Below are 22,372 nucleotides of genomic sequence, written 5' to 3'. Positions count from 1 at the left end.
TATATATATATATATATATATATATATATATATATATATATATAATTTCAAATCAATTTGGGGGAAGGCCTAAAGACCAAAACAATATTAATCAAGGCTTCTAAAACATGCTAGTAATAGTAAAATTCAAACCCTTTCCGTAAAATCATGATTTCTAAACCTTTAGCATGAATCAAAGAAGGTTTCTGTGCCCATGAATTTTTAGGAAAACCCCACGTACCTTAAATTAGAAGCTTTTGAATGAACTCTAGCTTTTGGGATGCTATATGTACGATTGATTGTAGCCCTCACAATGGGTATTCCGATTCTTGAAGAATAATTGAAAACGCATGGTGAAATCTTAAGATATTTTAATCTTTGGGTTGAAACCCTAAGTAGTGTTCTTGAGAGAATTTGAGAGAACGAGGGTATAATTTGGTTATTAGAGGCTGAATCTCATGTTATTGGGGCTATCTAAGGGTAGGAAATGACCCAAATACCCCTCTTGGATGCGGAGCTTGACTGTAGGAAAATACACTGGCAGGAATAGGCAAGGCGCCGCTTCGTTTATCACCCTAGCTTACTGCCTCTCACGAAAATGGCTGTAACTTTTCTCTCAGGTATCGGATTTTGGAGAAATTGGTATCATTGGAAAGCTAATTCGAAGAGCTTTCATTTGATATATAGTATGACATCCATTTATTCATATAAAAGGAGTTATGATCGATTGAAGTTGACCCAAGTTTCGACGCTCACTAAAACTCGAACGATAGGAAAGCTTTCAACTTGACCTTGAGTTGGGGACCTCTATGATCTCAATTCATGCTTAAATAGGTTCCCACACTACATAATTGATTAACATACCAAATTTGCATAGGATTTAAGGCTTTTGTATCATCTACGCATAGAAACAACGATTTTTATTCTAGCCCGAAATGTAGGGTGTTACACTCCCGCTTTGGTTGGCTTGGATGCTTGTCATGGTCAGATCTGGGTCCGAGTCATGACAGATTTGAACCTTACGGGTTTTGGATCCTACAACATGACATCAAGTGCTGGTACCAGGTCCTGAATTTAATTTTGTACATATCTAGTTATTTTTAAAATATATATCCATATATATACTGAACAGTTGTTGCTATCGGTGTATCTATCTTTAATTCACAGATACCATACTTGCTTATAGACAGAGTTAATAGCACGTTTTTGTAGGAGTGAATTTGTCTGTCTCCGAAACCTACTGAAAAACAATAGTGAAAAAGTAAAGAGGAACAACTGATCAGATTAATGGACAAACTGTCAAGAAAACTACCAAAAGAGATGCTAACTTCTATCTTTCCAGAAATGTGTTCTTGATTTTGTTAAGCCTCTTGACTATATCCTTCATGGTTATTCTTGATTCTGGCGTTTCCTTTGTGCAGCCTAAAGCCAATCCTATCATTGAGGCTATGCAGATTTCACTTTTAGAAGTAATTTGTTCTTCCTCAGGGAAAAGATTGTCATCTAGAATGTCCATCATCGACCCTGGAAATGATTGTGTTATCCATTTCCTCAAATCAAGATTTTCATTGCATATCTCATCATCTGTTGGCCTTCTTTTGGTCAAAACCTCCATCAACATGATGCCGTAACTATAAACATCCCCATTAGTGGACACTATTCCCTCCGAGCCATATTCTTTGAAAAGAATGAAAGGAAAAATGTTACTCAATTGAAAGATAAACAGCAATTATGTACAAATAGAGACTTGCTTTTTTTACTGCAAGAATTTGGAAACGCCAAATTATGATAAGCGAAAACCAAAGAAAGTGGATATTATTTACCTGGTGCGATGTAACCAAGAGTTCCCAATGTCTCAGTATATGCCATGGACTTGCTTAGAGCTAAAATTTTAGAGATGCCAAAATCACCAACATGAGCCACCATATCTTCATCCAAAAGAATGTTGGCTGGCTTTAGGTCACAATGAACTATTGGAGTGATATGACCATGATGTAGATATTCAATTCCCATAGCCGCATCAAGCATTACAGTTACTCTTTGAAGAAGGTTCAATTGGCAGTCTTCTCTGTACAACCAATTTTCAAGGCTCCCGTTAGACATAGATTGCAGAACAAAGGCTCTTATATAGTCACTAAAACAAGTTGTAATCACGGGCACAAGATTCCTGTGCCTAAGATTTCTCATCACTTCACATTCAGTATCGAACCTCTTGCATACCTCCTCATATTCCAAATCCAGAATCTTTATGGCTACCACAATTCAACTAGATAATGTGCCTTTGTACACAGAACTAGAACTTCCGGCACCAATTAAATTTGATTCATCAAAATAATATGTTGCTTGCTGAATCTCGTAATAGGAAACTAATTGATGAGTCTTGATATCTGGTAACCTTTCCACATCTTTGGACTTTCCTTTCTTCTTCCGTTTCACTATCCAAACTGAAACCAATAAGAATATCAGAAAGGATGAAATAACCACTGGAATAACAACCTTTAGCACTAGGTCCTTAGACTTTGATTGTAGTCCAGGATTAGTGCAAGCAGGAACCTCCAATATGTGCACTCCACATAGACCTTTGTTCCCAAGAAATGATTGGAGAGTGGAATTCACAAACACACCACCACTGGGTATTTCACCTTCTAAATCATTAAATGAAACATTAATGCTTTTAAGGTATGAGAGCCTTTCCATGGACTTAGGAATAGTACCTGACAAAGCATTTAAAGACAAATCCAAGAATTGCAAGCTTATCAAGTTGGCAAAGGATAATGGAATTTGGCCAAAAAATGAATTGTTTGATAGGTCAAGATACTGCAGGTTTTGGAGTTCCCCCAATCTGCTTGGTATCATGCCCGAAAAGTGGTTACCAGAAAGATAAAGTTCTACAATGGCCTTCAGTCCTCCAATATCCTGTGGAACTTCTCCTTCTATAGAATTTTGTGATGTGCTTAGAATGAGGAGACTTCTCATTTTCCAAAGACTCAAGGGAAATTTTGATGAAAATCTATTATAGCCCAAATAAAGTTGTTGTAACATGCTAAGATTTCCTATACATGCTGGAATTGCCCCCAATAGCTCATTATCACCTAGATTTAATTGAACCAAATTAGATAAATGGCATACTGCCTCTGGAATATGTCCGTTCAATTTATTGTTTGGTAGAAACAGACCTTGGAGTTTTGTAAGCTTACCAATCTCAGGAGGAATATTTCCCGTCAAGTTATTTTCTCCAAGGGTTAGTTCTGTTAGACCGCTCATGTTGCCTATAACTGGGGGGATGAAGCCATTGATCTGTGCATCTGATATATATAAGTCTTCGATAGTATATGAAAGATTCCCAATAGAATTGGGCAGAACACCATTCAATGGATTGTTACCCACTTCTAGATATCGCAACATCCTGCAGTCCACCAAAGAATTGAAGAATCGCAACTCATGGTCTCTAGGTTCATTGGTAAGTTGATTATGATGTAGGAACAGATATCGTAGCTCACGAAGATTTCCCAAATTATTAGGAATAGTTCCTTTAAAAAGGTTATTTGATAGGTCGAGTATCTCAAGCTTGGAAGCATTTGTTATGAACAATGGAATTTCCCCTTCCAGCTGATTTTCTCCCAAGAGAAGCTGTTTAAGGTTTGGAAGATGAAAACCTGTAGGGGCTGGAAATGTCCCTGAAATGTTGTTGAAATAGACAGCTATCGTTTCCAAAGTAGATATATTGAAAATAGCCTCTGGAATTTGACCAATAAGATTAGAATTATGGCCAAAGCTTAATTGCCTCAAATTTGGTAGCTTCCCCAATTCTGGAGGAATTGGGCCCTCCAAGCGATTTCCTGTACCGTCAACATATTGCCGAGTGGAAATATTGGCCAATGAAGCGGGAATAGTCCCTGTTATTGGATTTTCGCCAATATAAAACACCTCGAGTTTCGATAAACAACCAATATTACTTGGTATCTCTCCAGTTATGTTGTTGAGAGATATGGACAAAACGTGGAGCTCTGTGAGTTGGCATATGTTAGAAGGAATGCAACCAGAAATTTGGTTGTTAGATACACTTAAAAACTCTATATTTGACACAATATTCTCTTCATTAGGCAAGAGAGAACCAGAAAAGCTATTGAATCTCAGAGATGCGACAAGAAGCGACGAAATATTGAACAGTACTGCAGGAATTGAACCTATTAATTGATTATCATTTAAGGACAAAAATTCAAGCTGGCTCAGATTACCGATCTCTTTTGGAATGTTGCCACTGATTCTGTTCCCAGCCAAACTGAAGTTCATCAACTTTGTGGCATTTCCAACAGAAGGAGGGATTATACCTGTGAGGCTATTGTTCCTCAGATTCAAGACTCTGAGTTCCGGTACAATCCAGGGCCCTTTCCACATTTCACCACCGAGTTTATTGAAAGCTAATGAAATAATTTGAACCCTCCGGTGTTGAAATAGACTTGTTGGAATACTTCCTTGAAGCTGATTGTTTCTAACATCAATCATTCGTAAGCGAGGCAAGTGGCCAAGTCCGAAAGGGATGCCACCATGGAGGCTGTTGTTCTTGAGATTGAGCATGCTGAGAAAGGACAAATTGGCCAAAGAGGAGGACATTGTGCCTTGAAGTTGCATATCGGGAAGTGCCAAGGCTACAACCCTTTGCCTTTTTGGACTGCAAGTGACACCAAACCAAGAGCAAAAGGAAGTATTCTTAGTCCAATTATTACCAAAAAATGACTAGGACTAGTAACAAGACCTTTGAAAGCTAGTAGAGCTTGTTGATCTGTTTCATTTGAGGAAGCAGCTGATATAGAAAGAGAGTAATATTGAATTAGAAAGAGAAGAATCAATAAGAAAATGTGTTTCTCCATATCTGATGTTACTATGCACTGCATCGAAGGGATTTGGAAAATTGATTTGTTTGATTGATTGCCAAAGTTACCGCATTATATATAGCACAAAGATTTCCAAGAAAATAAATTAAACAAACAGAAAAGGATAAGTGATCAGTATGACCGTAAATAAAATGTTAGTTGACTGAGTTTGGATTATTAATTATTTCCAAAAAACAGTAGAAAAGTTGTGGAAATAATTATTCAAGAAAGTTAGCTGTTATGTATGGCTGTCGAATTAATGGCATGTGTTGTATGACTTATAACATGATGTGATATTGTTTATTTTGGTCAAGAATCTGACATTGATTATAGGGAAAAGGATCAGATATGCCATGAAACTATTAGAAATGGCTCATTTATGTCATTCGTTAAAAGCTTGGCTTGTTTATGTCATCGTCGTTACAAAACAGGTTCATCTATGTCATTCCTTGTTATAAACGGTAGTTTTTCAAAAACAACCTTGCCATGTGTTCTTACTAGAGGTCCACATCATTAATTAAAATAACAAAAAAAAGGCTCAAATATGCCATTGAACTATCAGTAATGGCTCATTTATGCCATCCGTTAAAAGTTTATCTAGTTTATGCCATTGTCGTTACAAAACGGGTTCATCCATTCCATTACTTGTTAACGGTGGTTTTTCAAAAATAGCTTTGAAACGTGTCATCTTACTAGAGATCCACGTCACTAATTAAAATTATGCAATTGTCCCAATTAAGTTAACTAAACAACTGAATATATTTTGAGATATTCACAAGTGAGGCTTAAAATAGTCTTTTGTCAAACCTTATAAACCTCAAAATGACTAATTAATCATTCTCTGTTGCATACATTTTGGTGAATTTTTTATTCAATGCTATGACGGGAAATCTTCCTCAAAGATTCAAGGCACTGACTATTATTAACTAAATGTAAGAGAAAATAAATCAATTCTTATTGATTTATTTTAATTAATGACGTGGTCCCCTAGTAAGATGACACATGACAAAGAAGTTCTTGAAAAAACGCTATTAACAAGTACTGACATGTATGAATCTGTTTTATAAGGGCGATGGCATAAACGAGCCAAACTTTTAACGAATGACATAAATGAGCCATTTCTAATAGTTCCATGGCATATTCAAACTTTTCTCTTTGTTTTAATTAGTGATGTGGACCTCTAGTTAGACGACACGTGTAAAACTATTTTTGAAAAACCACCGTTAACAAGTAATGGCATGGATGAACCTGTTTTGTAACAGCGATGGCATAAAAAAGCCAAACTTTTAACGGATGACATAAATGAGTCATTTCTGATAGTTCGATGACATATTTGATCCTTTTCACTTATTATAACACCCCTACAGCTTTGACGAAAGCTTCACTGACTAACATGTAGCTATTGTAACTTTCTAATATTTGCGAGACTTTTGTTCGTAAATCCAACAATTACTCCCTCGTTATGGCCCACTAATGTAGTTTGGTTAAGAAAAAAAGAGGCATAATATATAAGTATGATCCTAAACTTGACACCAAATTATGACATTGACCTTAAACTTTGAGAATGCATAAATATATCCTTTAACTATTTAAAATCTGAACAAATAAACACCCTGATCCCATGTGGCAATATGCATGTTTTACACGCAAAACAGTGTGCGTCCGAGTTGGAATTGATGGATTTTATTTCTAGCTTTTGTATAGTTAAAAAGGCCTATTTGTGCATCGACAAAGTTAAAGGTCCTACTTATAATTTTTTTATTTTAATTAGGTGGGACCATATGAGTGGATTAGTAATCCACGTCAGAGTAAGTGAGGTACACACGTGTAGTTGCAAAATTGGAGTGTCTTTTTGTTCAGATTTTGTATAGTTAACGGGCCTACTTGTGCACTATCAAAGTTTAAGATCAATGTTATAATTTGGTATCAAGTTTAGGATCATATTTATGTATTATGCCAAAAAAATAACGTTTCCAATTGACATGAGCGTTGACTTAAATTTGGTTTATTTTCCCACAAAATTATAGAAAAGTCCGTCAACTTTGCTTTAAATAGAGACCTAGCTAGCTATTATAACTTATGTCCTTTATTCGGAAATCATTTAGAATAATTAATAGAAACATGAATTTTTTTTTTTTCAAAAAAACGAAAGGCATAATACATAAATAGGACTTTTAACTTGATACTAAATTATAACTATGCCCTTTAACTTTGTCAGTGCACAAGTAGACCCTTTAACTATCCAAAAACTGAACAAAAAAGACACTTCAATTCTGTAACTTACATTCGTGAAACTCAATCGCTCCTACGTGGATTAGTAATCCACTCAGATGCTGCCACCTAATTAAAAAGACACATTATAACTATGACCTTTAACTTTGTCGGTGCACAAGTAGGCTCTTTCACTATACAAAAGCTGAACAAAAAAACACTTCAATTCTAACTCTGACGCGCGTGATTTTGAATGTATACATGCATTTTGCAAGGTAGGATTGGAGTGTTTTTTGTTCATATTTCGTATAGTTAAAGGGCCTACTTGTGCACTGACAAAATTAAAGGTCATTACAGTGTGGTTTGTGAAACTAATTATGCCGGTTATGGCTATCCTTGTAGAAGCTAAAAAGCTCAAAAATAGTTGTTAAGAAAAAGGTATAGAACCATGAATATTATTCGAAATAGTGAAGGGTGCTGATAATATTAAATTGATTGAAAATATGTGAATATCAAAACTAGCAAAGCGTAGTGGCGGAGCTAGGATTTTCATTGAGGAGGTTCAGAAGTAAATATATGAACTAGTCAAAGGGGTTCAACATCTTCTATATATGCATAAAAATATTGTTAATCTTATAAAAATAATACTATTTTCGATCAAAGGGGTTCGAATAAACCCTTGGAGCAAAGTGGTTCCACCTCTGGCGAAGCTGTAGGTAATAAAGTATAATAAGTAAAAAGGAGTCCAATGATGTCTAGTCAAACTCAGATATCAACCATAAGCTTCTTTTTGTGGACCTAGCACGACATATATCCGTATTAATTGGGACTTTAATGCGAATTCCCAACACCAAATAACAAACAAAAAATAAAATAGCAAGTAGTGTGGAAATTATCAACATCTTGACTTTGACTAGTTGCAGATAATGACATATTCCATGGAATTAGTAATTTGCTACTTGCCAAGTCTTCACAGCAAATGGCAGGATCCCCACATTTGTGAGTGGCATTTGGTTTTTTTCGATTTAATTATTGAATATCGATTTGATTTTATAGTTTTCGGATTGATGAAAATGACAATCATAATCAAACAAAAATTATTTCAGTTTGGTTTGATTGTTACAAATTTCGCTCAGTTATTTAGTATTTTTATATCAATTTTAAAGATTAAAGTAGTGAGCATTTAAAATTGGTGATTTTTCTAGAAAAATAATATTTTTTTCAAAGCTATTTTGCATTCTCAAATATAATTAATTCAGCATACATGAAATAACCATAAATGTCGACCTCACTAAGTCGTCGCCGTTGGCTTGAGCGACTGCCGACGACAGTTACAAAATGACCAAACAATTGCCGACTGTCATTGACGATGTTGAAATTTCAAACGAACTGACGAACTGAGGATGGCTGAGCACCGCTGCAACCTTCACGTTAAGGTTAGGGTCTAAAGCAAAGCAGTATATTAGGATTTATGTCACGACCCGAACTAGGGCCTGGCCATCATGGACATCCCGAACCAGGAAGGCCCGGAATGCCCTTCTCTATTTGGTAATCATGCACAACATTCATATAATAAAAGAAAATGCGGAAAACATAATCTGCTACGAAAATATGGTCAATTCTGAATGCAACATAAGTATGGAAACTGTAAATCAACTACATCTAAATAACATCTGACTCAAATCTCTACTACATGAAAATCTGACAACTGTCTAAAACTGGGACAAGGCCCCCAGTAGACCAAAATGGAAATAAATGACATAATAAAGACGGTCCTTCTAGAATAGAGAAGGCTCACCAATTGAACACAACAACTTTGTTTGATAATCTACTGCCTGTCTGGACCCCTAGACTGAGCCTCAGAACCTGGGGGGAGGAGGAGGGGGGTCAATACAGATGTACTGGTATGCAAAGCAATCCAAAATAAATATTTTATATATATAAGAAAAAGAGAGAGCAATTTGTCAAAATATCATGCATGCAATAGTTCTAAAACGCATGAGAACTTTTCTTAAAAATCATAGTCATTCTTAACAATGTGGTTTCTGATCTTCGTATTAATTTTGAGTTAGGCGGCACTCCCCTAAAATTCTAATACTTACGGGAGGTATGGAATCCGCCATTGACCCGGCGGAGAAGCCCCCAACCCGAGTATGCTGCAATGGTTGGAGTTTCTGATTCTGATACACCACAAGGCTCTAGACTAGCGTAAAATCCCTCTAGGGGACATAATAACCCGGATCAGAAAATCACAGTTTTGGAAAATGAGTTGTCTGAACTTATGCCTTCTTTGGAAAACCACCTAAGCTCTATTTATGCCTATTTTTATCCTGTCCTGAATCATGCATTTTCTAGTTTCAACATCTGAAAAGTCTGATTTTAAACATGCATTATATTCTGTTCTGCAATTATCATGGCATAATCTAAATTGGTGTCGTTACACCAAGACTTGCAAGTCCTATTTCTGAGCCATAATGCATCATGCATAATTCTTTCATTAAAACATAGTTCAGACCATCACAATATGCAAATAGTATAAGAGATTTTATGTCCAGAAAGCATGAGTGAAAACTATTCAAGAACTGTTCAAAGATAAGGTGGTCATGTGCTTTTTGGCAAAATCCATGCACTTTTTCATTATATGTAATTTCAATATTTTTCAATACAAACAACCCTTTCTTTGAAATTCAAGATTCATAACCAAATCATTCATAAATTAAGATACTTCGTAACATGCTTTTCAAGATGCATTTCAAAAATAATCCATATCAAATGATAAGTAAGCAAAATCATATCAAGAGAGGGATTTTCACATGAATCATGCTCTCAATTCAATCATCAACATTAAAACATGTACATATGTACATATATCAATTCAAATCAATTTAGGGAGAAGGACTAAAGGCCAAAACTATATCATTAATGCTTCTAAAACATGAATATGTTCATAAATCCATAACCCTTTTTCTTAAAACATGATTTCTATGCCCATGAGATTTTTAGGAAAACCCCGCATACCTCTATTTCGGAAAATAATGGATGATTCTTGAAGCTTACGGATTGGGGATTCCAAATCTTTAATTATCTTCTAAAACCCAAAGTTGAATCTTGAGTTATTTGGGAATCTTGTTTGAAATCCTAGGGAGTGTTCTTGAAGAAAATTGAGAGAAATATGAGCAATGTGGTGTTTTGGGGTTGTAATCCCGTGTTAAGAAGATTGGGGAATTGAAAATACCCAGAATACCCTTAATGAAATGGACAAGTATGCTGAAAATAGGTTGGGTGTGATATCTCGGGTGGCGCCCTTCCTAGAGAACCGGTGTACCCCAGGTGTCGCCCGCCTTAAAGCGGTGGTGTATCCCGAGCGGCGCTTGCCTTATAGCTGCGGGGTACCCCAAGCGAAGCCTCCTTGTCGCCCCGAGCTACTGGAATTGAACACCAAACATGCCCTTTGGTTCGTCTAAAAATTTTAAAACTCACCCGGAGTGTACTACGACCTTGACCCATCACAATGCAACAAGAAAATCTAAAATCGGAGGTCGAAAAGGTCAAAATAAAATCTCTGAAGATTGAGAGTTAAAAATGAGACTAACTCTCTTTGAAACTTAGAATTCTTTTTGCAAGTTTCCAACTCTATAAGCATGCTACTAGGTGATAACATATGGAGGATTTCTTGTAGGGGTATTACAACGACGGTTCAATTTCTAGTTCTAAAATGAGGGGTGTTACATTATCTCCCCCTTGGGATCATTCATCCCCAAATGATGGGTAGGAACTTGTTAAGGCTTAAAGGTATGGAATAAGACATTATGTGTTCTCTAAGAAAGATATATCCAATCTGAAATATTTAAACTTCTATCATGAAACTGAATTCTGAGCTGAATTGACTTTCCTTGCTTCAAGAAGATGACTCATGCTGAGAGTTTAGGATTCTCTTAAAGTATTCATGATTTAATTATACATATTGAATTGAGAAGTGTTAACTTATGAAAGTACGAATCATGAGACAACCAGACTTAGGTCACACAAGGATATTACACTGTCTGGGCTAAAATACTTAGAAATTTTGAGATTATGTGCTGAACTTTTATGCACCGAGCCATGACCAAATAGCTGAATCTGAAACATGATGCTTGGAATGAACTGAGTTCACAATTTACATGGATCGAATAGATTATATCCTGGGATGGTCATACGCATGAGACTTCGGATAGTAGGACTACGTGAAAAGTTGGAAAACCACAGTAACTGATTAGCCTGACTGTCAAACTGAATTGCTGGCTATACTGTATTACACTGGACACTTGTATTTAACTGGAGTATCTCTTCAACATCCTTTCTAAATAAGTTCTAGTAGCCTTAGAAATCAAGGGATATTGGGCATGAGTCACACAAGACATCCAACTAGGGAATCACAACAATGACATTACTCTTTAACACGGAATATAGACATATAACTCATAAACTAGGATAGAATTACCACGCCTTAAGCAAAGCAACTTCTTACTTTCAGGTTAGCCACACTTCTAAAATACTCTCTCAGCTCTACTTTTCCCCTTAAATATCTTGCTCATTGATTCCACTTATTTTCCTTACATGGACTCTGATATCTCCATCTACTAATATCTAAACTGAACTAAATCCCCTCACTTTCTTCAAGCCTAACTCAAACCACAAGATACACCACATAATACTGTAGTACTAGTCTGAATCATAAATTTAGTATACCCTCCATTTTACAATTCCTCATCTCATGCATAATTTTTATTGCCACTCCCACAATCACCTTCAACTTCAGATTGGACATTCACAAACACTCAAAGAATCCATCCGTATGTATACAAACATGAAATTCAAGCCTATATTCTTTCCCACATATGCACTTCTAAACACAGCTCGTAAAGCACCTTCCTCATATTCTTTAATACTTGTATCCATAACAGCTTCCCTGCTCTATTCAGATGATATACCTAAAATATTCTCAACTAACCAAGACATACACGAAACTTCACCTCAAAATTCTTTCAAACTTATAGACTTGGACTCAATCTTACTCCACAATTACTGCCTTAGCTCAAATAAGCACATAACCATCTTTCATCAACACGAAATGTTTACTCTCTCCCATCTAGACAATTGTTCATCAACACTATCTCGACCTAAGGGAAAGGTCACTAAAAATTTGGAATATCAGGATCCAGAACACGAGGGAAGTACTAAGAGTAACTTGATACCCTTCTGAGGCATGAGGAATAGAGCACTCGCGGCATGGACACATTAAAGAGATCTAATCTGAGGACGTACCTGATATAAAATCTGAAATCGTTAAGAGTATCATATGCGTACAAGAGTCATGGACTTCATGACCTGAATTTTGGAATTCATTATTTATGGAAAATGATTCTGACTGTTGCACCAACTGGGAACTCATCATACTAGGAGCTAGGAGAGTACATGATTCCCTATCATATTCATGAATACGAACTATGATCGTGGAGCTGAAAAATAAAGCATGAGTATGTATTGGAATAACTGAAGCAAACTGCTGAAATAAGAATAGATTGAGCACTACTCTTCTCAAGGCTATTCCACCACTTACTGGCACAACAATTAGAATTTAAACGCTTGACTTAGTTACTCATTTTATGATCTCCCCCTAAGATTCAAGCCATCACTCTGAGTCTGTGTACCACTGTATACATGCTGGTATAAATTGAAATCACTCTACTCTAGAGTCTGGGATATACAATACACATAAAACTAAACTTACTCAGAAAGATGGTATCTTCGTGTATAACACCCAATACTAATAGCTCATTCCAAGATTCAACCCTTAGGCTTCTATAGCCCCGAAATTCGCCATATAACAACTTAAAAATTCACTAACTTAGATTCTAACACTAAACCTGGATATCACCAACCTCCAACCATCAAACTTCTTCCGTCATAGTCTACCGGTATCGCATCTCAAAACTTATATCTCTTCTCTAAACCATGAGAATCAAAATCATACTTAAAAAGGCTCAACATCCTTAATCACAACTCCATAACTTAGCTATCACGAACATCACATATTATTTAACTAGTCTTTCTCCACCTAGCAACTCAACGGTACTACTAATCCACATAGCATGCAGTGATCCTAAAAAAGAAAAGAATAATACAGCTCCATAGCACCTTAGGCGTACTTCTACATCATACTTACAACACCAGACTTGATTTCAAATCAAATAAACTTAAGCTCTTTTATACACTATTCAAGCCTACTAGGTTATTTCTACAAAACTAACTTCTACCACATTATTTCTTATACCCACCTTGATCACCATCTATTATTCCAACCTAGTGTCTAGTTCTAGCTATGAAGAACCACAACTTCACACAATATTCTTACATGCCAAAGATCTGAAAACATTAACCTGCCAAAACTTCCTAACAGTAAGGATCAATCATAATCCTATGATCTATCTTATTTAAAACCCATTAAAACGTCCTCCTTCTACACAAAATTACTATCTACCATTTATACAGCTAAAATTAGGGCAAAGCTCTATAAGTCTCAATTAAAATCCCTTTTACAATCTCAGGGGCATCTAATTCAACAACATTCTTCCACCAAGTACCTTAATCAATAAACTATACCTTCCTTGCTCACAACAAACACCGTTAACAACTTTTTTCATACTTCAAGAAAATAATAATTCACCTTAACTAATAAGTCCTTCTCTACCTTCTACTAAAATAACACACAAGGACATATCACTCCATTGCTAACTCACCCTTATGCAAAAAGATTTGGCTATACATAAATTCAATAAATCACCCTTACTACTTTTCTTGCTCTTACGCCTCTAAACCCCCAGTTCCAACCAACACAAGAGCAACAAGATAAACAACAAGTTGCTAGTGAATCGAAATAGGCCTCACACGGCTTTACTAGACTTCGATTTTGCATTTTGAATAAGAAAAGGAGATGAATGACAGGGAAACTATGCTAGTGAATCGAAAGATCCCCACATGGCTTTACTAGACTTTGATTTTTTATTTTTTCAAAAACACCATGATAACAAGATTGCATATTATAAGAGATAGAAAATTGACACACGATGTTCAATGATCTAAGAATACACATCTTACTCTGTATAAATAAGAATATGAGTCAAATAACTCCCCCACAGACTACCATACAATCCACACATGCTACTAGCTACCATATTAATCTACCACTATAGAGAGGTAAATCATCCTCAAACATTGGTTATTCAATTAAAATATTTATTTACACAAAGGTTGCCCACACTCTGACTTCTAACTCTGTGACTTCAATTCACCAGCTTATTGGTCTAATCTTACTACCAATTGATCATAATACTGACACTTTAACTTATACTGCTATTCTGAGGGAAATGCAGTTCCAACATTCTTTACACATTATTCCCTCTGAAGAATACATCTGCAACATGAATTTTGAAAAGGACCGAATACTCTTAGTTCTATAGGATAAAAAGAATGATTTCATTAAGATCAAGGTTCACACCAGAACCAATACACTCTGAAGCACTAAAGGATTCTTCCCAAGTCCTTGCAAAAATCTTACATGATTCAATCAAAAAGAACCATACCATTTAGACTCTAAACTTCTGTACTTGAATCAGCCCAATAATAAGATATGTCTGAGAACATCAGAGTAAGGAAAGTATTGGGATGACTATTACTTTCGTATGGGCGACACTATAGCACGAATTAGAGTATGAAAGAGGAACATTCTAACTTTATTGCACGAACTAGAACATGAAGAAAGAGAGACATTCCTAAATGCCTAGTAGCCTCCTTCTTATAACTGTGGCGTGCTACACACCCATAATCAAGACTCTACCCGATGTGATTTCGTAGACACCCTGGGATCATGAACTGTTCTTTGATACCAAGTTTGTCACGACCCAAACTAAGGCCTGGCTGTGACAGACATCCCAAACGAGGAAGACCCGAAATGCCCTTCTCTATCTAGTAATCATGCACAACATTCATGTAATAAAATAAAATGCAAAAAACATAATCTGCTATGGAAACATGATCATATCTGAATTCAACATAAGTATGAAAACTATAAATTAACTACATCTAAATAACATCTGACTCAGTCTGCAAAATCTCTACTACATAAAAATCTAACAACTATCTAAAACTGAGACAAGGCCCCAGTAGACCAAAATGGAAATAAATAACATAATTTGGAAAGACGTGCCTTCTGGAATAGAGAAGGCTCACCAACTGAACACAACAACTTTGTCTGATAATCTACTGCTTGTCTGGACCCCTAGATTGAGCCTCAGAACCTGGGGGGAGGAGGGGGGGTCGATACAGATATACTGGTACGCAAAGCAACCCAAAATAAAGCTTTTATATATATAATATAAAGAGAGAGAAATTTGTCAAAATACCATGCATGTAATAGTTCTAAAACGCATGGGCACTTTTCTGAAAAATTATAATCATTCTTAAAAATGTGGTTTCTGATCTTCATATTAATTCTGAGTTAGGTGGGACTCTCCTACAATTCTGATATTCCACGAGTGGTATAGAATCCGCCATTGACTCAGGGAGGAAGCCCCCAACCTGAGTGTGCTGCAAGGGTTGGAGTTTCTGATTCTGATACGCCACAAGGATCTAGGCCAGCGTAAAATCCCTCTAGGGGACATAATAACCCGGATCGGTAAATCATGGTTTTGGGCAATGAGTTGTCTGAACTCATGCCTTGTTTGGGGAACCACCTAAGCTCTCTTTCTACCCATTTTTATCCTGTTCTGAATCATGCATTTTCTAGTTTCAACATCTAAAAAGTCTGATTTCAAACATCCATTTTATTCTGTTCTGAAATTATTATGGCATAATCTGAATTGGTATCGTCACACCAAGACTTGCAAATCCTATTTCTGAGCCATAATGCATCATGCATAATTCTTTCATTAAAACATAGTTCAGACCACCCAAACATGGAAATAGTATAAGAGATTTCATGTCCTAAAAGTATAAGTCAAAACTATGCAAGAAATCTTCAAACATAAGGTTGCCATGTGCTTTTTGGCAAAATCCATGCACTCTTTCATTATATGTTACTTCAACATTTATCAAAACAAACAACCCTCTCTTTGGAATTCAAGATTCATAACCAAATCATTCATAAATTAAGATACTTTGTAACATGCTTTTCAAGATGCATTTCAAAAATAATCCATATCATATGATAAGTAAGGAAAATCATATCAAGAAAGGGATTTTCACATGAATCATGCTCTCAATTCAATAACAATATTAAAACATGTACATATATACATATATCAATTCAAATCAATTTGGGGAGAAGGACTGAAGGCCAAAACTATATCATCAATTCTTCTAAAACATGAATATATTCATAAATCCAAAACCCTTTTTCTTAAAATATGATTTCTATGCCTATGAGATTTTTAGGAAAATCCCGCATACCTCTATTTCGGAAAATAATGGATGATTCTTGAAGCTTACGGATTGGGCATTCCAAATATCTAATTATCTTATAAAACCCAAAGTTGAATCTTGAGTTATTTGGGAATCTTGTTTAAAATCCTAGGGAGTGTTCTTGAAGAAAACTGAGAGAAATACGAGAAATGTGGTGTTTTGGGGTTGTAATCCATTGTTTAAGAAGATTGGGGAATTTAAAATACCCAGAATACCCTTAATGAAATGGACAGAGATGCTGAAAATAGGTTGGGCGCAATATCCCAGGTGGTGCCCTGCCTAGAGCACCGGTGTACCCCAGGCGTCACCCGCTTTAGAGCAGTGGGGTAGCCCAGGCGGTGCCTTCCTTATAGCGGTGGGGTACCCCAGGCGACACCTCCTTATCTCCCCAAGCTACTGGAATTGAACACCAAACATTCCATTAGGCTCGTCTAAAAATTTTGAAACTCACCCCGAGTGTACTACGACCTTTCCCCATCACAACGCAACAAGAAAATCTAAAATCGGAGGTCAGGAAAGTTAAAATTAAATCTCCAAAGATTGAGAGTTAAAAATGAGACCGTCTCTTTGACACTTAGAATTTTTTTTTCAAGTTTTCAACTCTATACCTATGCTACTAGGTGATAACATATGTAGGATTTCTTGCGGGGGTGTTACAACGACGGTTCAATTTTTAGTTCAAAAATGCGGGGTGTTACAATTTAGGGTTACTAAATGATTATAATTTATATATTTATATGTTATATCAAATTATATTATATTTTTAGTGTATTTACATATATAATTAATATATATATATATAAATTATAGAATGTTATTTATACAATTTCTGTTTGTCCAAATTTTATTTTGGAAAATACGAAAATCAAACCGTTTAAATGGATTTCTAAAATTTGAAACCGAAACCAATCTGAAAAACGGAATTAAAATTAAAATTTGGATTGATTATTTGGTTTTTTCGAGTTAAACCAAAACATGCCCAGCCCTACCCACAAATTGTCACACCCCGAGCCGAGGCCCTAGACATGACACACCCCCGATAATATTGCTAGTACGAGTGAACATTTTGGAATATCACATGAAAATACAAATAACATAATAAATAGAGGGGAAATATAATAGAATAAGATTTCTTAAAGGATAAAGTCTTTCAACATTGTTCATTAATATCACTTAACATCTGAAGATACAATAGTCATGACAAATAAGGCTAAAAATTACAAGATCTGTCTGACAACTAAATCAGTCTGTGAAGCCTCTAATGACTAACTATAACTGTCGGAAAAAGGCCCCGGCATATCCTAACACTGAAAGGAACATAGAGAAATTGTCATATCTAAATTTGCCCCAGGTAGAAAGGAGGCTCACCAATAGCAGAGGATGATAATCCTAATGATGCGGTTGACCGTGGACTTGAGATCCAAAACCTACATCACAAAATGATGTAGCGCCAAAGACAATCAATACGTGGAATGTATTGGTATGCAAAATAATTTCAGGAGGGTAGTACAACAAGAGAATATAAGTAACAATGATATTCAAATATAAGTGAAGGCAAAAGGAACAAGAGTGTAAACTAAATTTATAATTGACCAAGTAAAGTAGATTTAATTCCTTTGATTATTAGCGGGAGAATGTAATGAACTGTCATAAACCACCATGTGAGTGCATGGAGTCTGATCTCGACCCGATCAGCTAATGATACGGGAGACCTTTCACGGGAAGCCAAGCAGTGAGTCGCAATGACTCCAAGCCTTGTTCACATTCTTGGCGATGTGTGAGGCCCTTGTGAGCCTATCTAAGGTCCTATATTTAATAAAATGTGAAGAGGCTCACCAAGACACCCAAACCCACCCACTTAAATACCAAGGGTATTTTGGTCTTTGTCCCTCCTTTCTAAGTGACTATATAAGCCATGTAATAGGGTTAGTCTTGCTTTAGTTCATTCCTATTATTCTAGAAATAAAATACTTGTAAATTTTTGACTTCTCTTTCTCATTTGGAGAGGCCAAAACCGAATTCTCAGTAGTAGAGTGATACTAGTGTTGTATCTTGGCTAGAAACTAGGTTCTTGGGGTTCTTTGAGTTCCTCTTGTTCCAATTAAGAACTTGATATTGATATTTATTAGTCTTATGGTCCTTTATCTTGTTAGGGTTATTAGATTAATGAATATTGTGTGTCAAGTTTCTATCTCTTTCTTGGTAAATCTTGTTAACATTGTGTTGTTGAATATAAATGTCTAGTGAAGCCGTGTGGGGATCTTTTGATTCACTAGCAATATTGTCTTTGTTTTTCTTGTTTTTAAACTCACTTTTCTAGTTCAAACAAGTGTTGCAAGCCTAGTGAAGCCGTGTGTGGCCATTTTCGATTCACTAGCACTTTGTTGTTCATGTTATTGTTCTTGTGTTGGTTGGAATCTCTTGATACACACTTAGTATTGTATAATTTGGTATCAAATCCATCTTTGATATTGTTCTTACAATACCAATCTTGGGCTTTCTTTCTAACAAAATAAAAAATCTGAAAACTAAAAAAAAATTCCAGAAAAGTGCAAATCTGTCCATTTTGTGTTCTTGGCCGAAAATTGTGTTGTTATTATCTTGGCCAAGATTTTTTTGTTGTGTGTCTAGAAATTGTAATATTTTATTTGTTTAGAGTGTTTATAGTGTTGGTTTCTTTCTCATCAACACTAAAAAGTGTCAAAATCTAAGATTGAACTTGAACTTGTTGAAGTTGTAGATGTGAACAAGGTGTGGCCGAGTTGGATGTTGTTGTTACCTAAACCTTGGCCGATTTGATGGTATGTTATAGTGGAGTTGGAAATATAAATTGTTGTTGTTCTTGGATTTGTTGTTGTTTTCTTAAGGTTCTTCACCCTTTCATCATCTTGTTAATCCTTAAAGTGCAAACTAGATCTAAAAAGGTGAAAGACAAGCTTGTAGTAGTTGTTAGTGAAAGACTTGTCCCTATCACTTTAAAGACTTTTTATCTACTTTTGCTTGATTTAAGGACCTTTTTTAAGGAGAAAGTTCCAATAAATCAAGTTTTTCTTTTGAAATTTGAACAGAAAGGCTCCAAGACCACTTTTCCCTCCATTAACCAAATCCACCAATTCCAAATTGTATATTGATCAAGACTTGAAATTGGGCAATAAAATTTTGATAAAACTGGAGGCCAATAGTGGATTGTCACGTCACTAAATTACTGTTCATGCAATATTTTTGAGTTCAAATTTTAGATTTCTTAGTTTCATTTTATTGTTTCCTAGTTTCGTTTGTTTGCTTGATACTAATTGACAACCTAGTAATGCCCTACTAGCTTGTAAGTTAGTTTTGTGTACATTCTTCGTGTTACCGTTGTTTGTTTGTGTTCTTTTGTCATTTGAATACGTTGTAAATCTTGGCTCTAGTCCTAAGAGAATTCTATGAGTTTCAAACAAGAATCCATTCCGGACAAGAGCATACTCATACCTTACGGATTCCCGGCTTCCTAGCCAATCTACAACACTTGTGGAACTTGAGTGTGAGTGAACCAAGAGAGTGTGAGTGAGGAGAGTATTTTAAAATAACTTGTTTGTTGCTTGTGTAGGTGATACCTTAATAATGGAGGGAACCAGGTTTCAAACCATGGATTCTAATAAAATGGAGAGTATGAGGGTCACTCTTGAGGCTATGACCCGAGCTCTTGAAAGGTGGAGTACGGAAGTGGGAACCATAAGGGGAGAAGTGACAAATATTAGTGGAGGTTAGAAAAAATGGAGAGTCAAAGGAACTATCACCCTTCTACTCCTCGACATGTTTCATAAAGTAGACATGATAGAAATTCCTCCGCCTCTATTACACCCAAAACATGGCCACAATTGCCAAATCCTTCACTAGCTCCACTAAATGCCGCAAGCCAAACCACTTATAACCCTCTAAACCAAGACTCCAATAGACCAACCCATTCCCAAATACCTCAAGTTCCGCAAGAGGTACTCAGACGTCAAATTCCTGCACAAAACCTGAACCCCCCCTCCAAGATCCACTAAACCAAAGATGACCATCTCCAGAAAATCATATTCCTCTGAATCAAGTTCCAAATGTCCAAAACCATCCCATCCACCTTGATGAATATGGTAGAGAGATTATGAAGGGTATAGATCCTTTGACGATGCCTACATGAGGGAGGAAGAGATGAGAGGGGGTCGTATGGATCCAAGGAGATACAGAGGGTATAGAGAAAGGGAAAACCAACACCTAGAGAGAGACGTAGGCATCAATACCATCAAATTAAGCCTACCTATCTTTAAGGGTGAAAGTGACCCCAAGGTGTATCTTGGAGGAGAAGAAGAGTTGTTATGCCATAGCTCATTTTGAAGGCTATGCTAACACTTGGTGGGAATATGTCAAGAGGTTCGGAAAGAAGTTGGTAGAGGGACAACCGTCACCATGGTTTCGGTTGAGGTACCTTGAGGCAACGGTATCTTCCCGAAAGTTATCATCATGAGTTACTTGCTAGGTTGTAAAATTTGCGACAAGGGAATAGAAGTGTTATGGCATACTATGACGAGTTTCAACAACTCATGTTGAAGCTTGATCATCGGGGAGAACAAATTGGCCATGACATTATTCGGTTCAAGTGTGGGTTGAGCAAAGAGATCTCTACCCATTTGATGCTTCACAAGTTTGATACCGTTGAAGGGATTTTCAAAGCGGCTCTTGAGATTGAAAGGGTGCTTAAAGAGAGGTCGTCGTTCAAGGCAAAGGGACCATCAAACTTAGGTTGGCCGAGGAGAAAAGATATGGTTCAACCATCTTTGGGCTGGCACAAAAACAAGGACCAACCCACCACTACAAGGCTGCCCATGACTAAAACAGTCCACAAATTTCCTCCTCGGCAAGAAGCTCACAAATATCCTAATCCTAAAGGGTTCCAATGTTTCATGTGCCAAGGTTGGGGACATAAAACCAATGAATATCCAAACCGGCGTAATGTGATCCTAAGGGAAGGGAGATTGTATTAACTTGGTGAGGAAGTGGGTCTTGAAAAAGAAGAGAATGAAGCCAAGCCTCCAGATGGAGAGGAACACAAAAATGATCCACATGATGATGATGATGATTATGAGGATTCTTATCCACAAGAAGGGGGTTGCGTGGTTCCAAACTTTGTCGTGTGGTATGCCATGATTATAAGGCAATAGATGATCCTAGCCAATGGGAGAATCTATTCCATACTAAATGTCTTGTGAAGGAAAGTGTGTTCCCTATGGTAATAGATAGTGGAAGTTGTGCGAATGTGGTTAGTGCTTCAATGGTGAACTTCTTGAAATTTCCGACTACACCTCACACTAGTCCTTACAAGTTGCAATGGTTGGATGAATGCGGAGAGTTAAAGGTCGCAAGGCAATGTGTGATACATTTTAAGTAGCCAACTACCATGATGAGGTGCTTTGTGACGTGATACCAATGCAAGCTTGTCACTTGTTATTAGGAAGGCCTTGGCAATACGATAGGTCGACCAAACATGATGGAAGGTCTAATTGGTATACACTTGAGAAGGATGGCAGCAAGGTCTCTCTTCATCCATTATTGCCTTCACAAGTGAACGAATTACATCAAAAGATGCGAGAATTGAAGGGAAAAGGAAAAAAGGCTGAGAGTGAGGGGAAAAGAGGGTAACCCGAGAGTGAGGGAGTAGGGGAAACCAAAGGGCTCCTAATTTCTATGGAGGAAGGAAGTGCGGTGATGATGTCTAGAAGGAAAGAATTATTTATGGATCATGATGAGGACACTCCGATGGTCCTCTTGGCTCATTGTTTTAATACTAA

General features: G+C 36.5%; 1 protein-coding gene across 1 annotated transcript; it reads right to left on the bottom strand.

Annotated features, from left to right (window-relative positions):
- Positions 1–1,244: 1,244 nt before the first annotated feature.
- Positions 1,245–4,921, bottom strand: LOC107871551 (probable leucine-rich repeat receptor-like protein kinase At2g33170). The gene is made up of 2 exons (XM_047412423.1): positions 1,803–4,921; positions 1,245–1,656 (listed from the first exon to the last, which is right to left on the bottom strand). Exon 1 carries the CDS (start codon positions 4,609–4,611, stop codon positions 2,242–2,244), a length of 2,370 nt encoding a protein of 789 aa, XP_047268379.1. The 5' UTR covers positions 4,612–4,921; the 3' UTR covers positions 1,245–1,656; positions 1,803–2,241.
- Positions 4,922–22,372: the final 17,451 nt, after the last annotated feature.

This window comes from Capsicum annuum, chromosome 5, assembly GCF_002878395.1.
Source record: "Capsicum annuum cultivar UCD-10X-F1 chromosome 5, UCD10Xv1.1, whole genome shotgun sequence".
NCBI classification, from domain to species: Eukaryota; Viridiplantae; Streptophyta; class Magnoliopsida; order Solanales; family Solanaceae; genus Capsicum; species Capsicum annuum.
The sequence above is the reverse complement of the archived record's forward strand: the minus strand, read 5'-3'. Positions and strand labels throughout refer to the sequence as shown.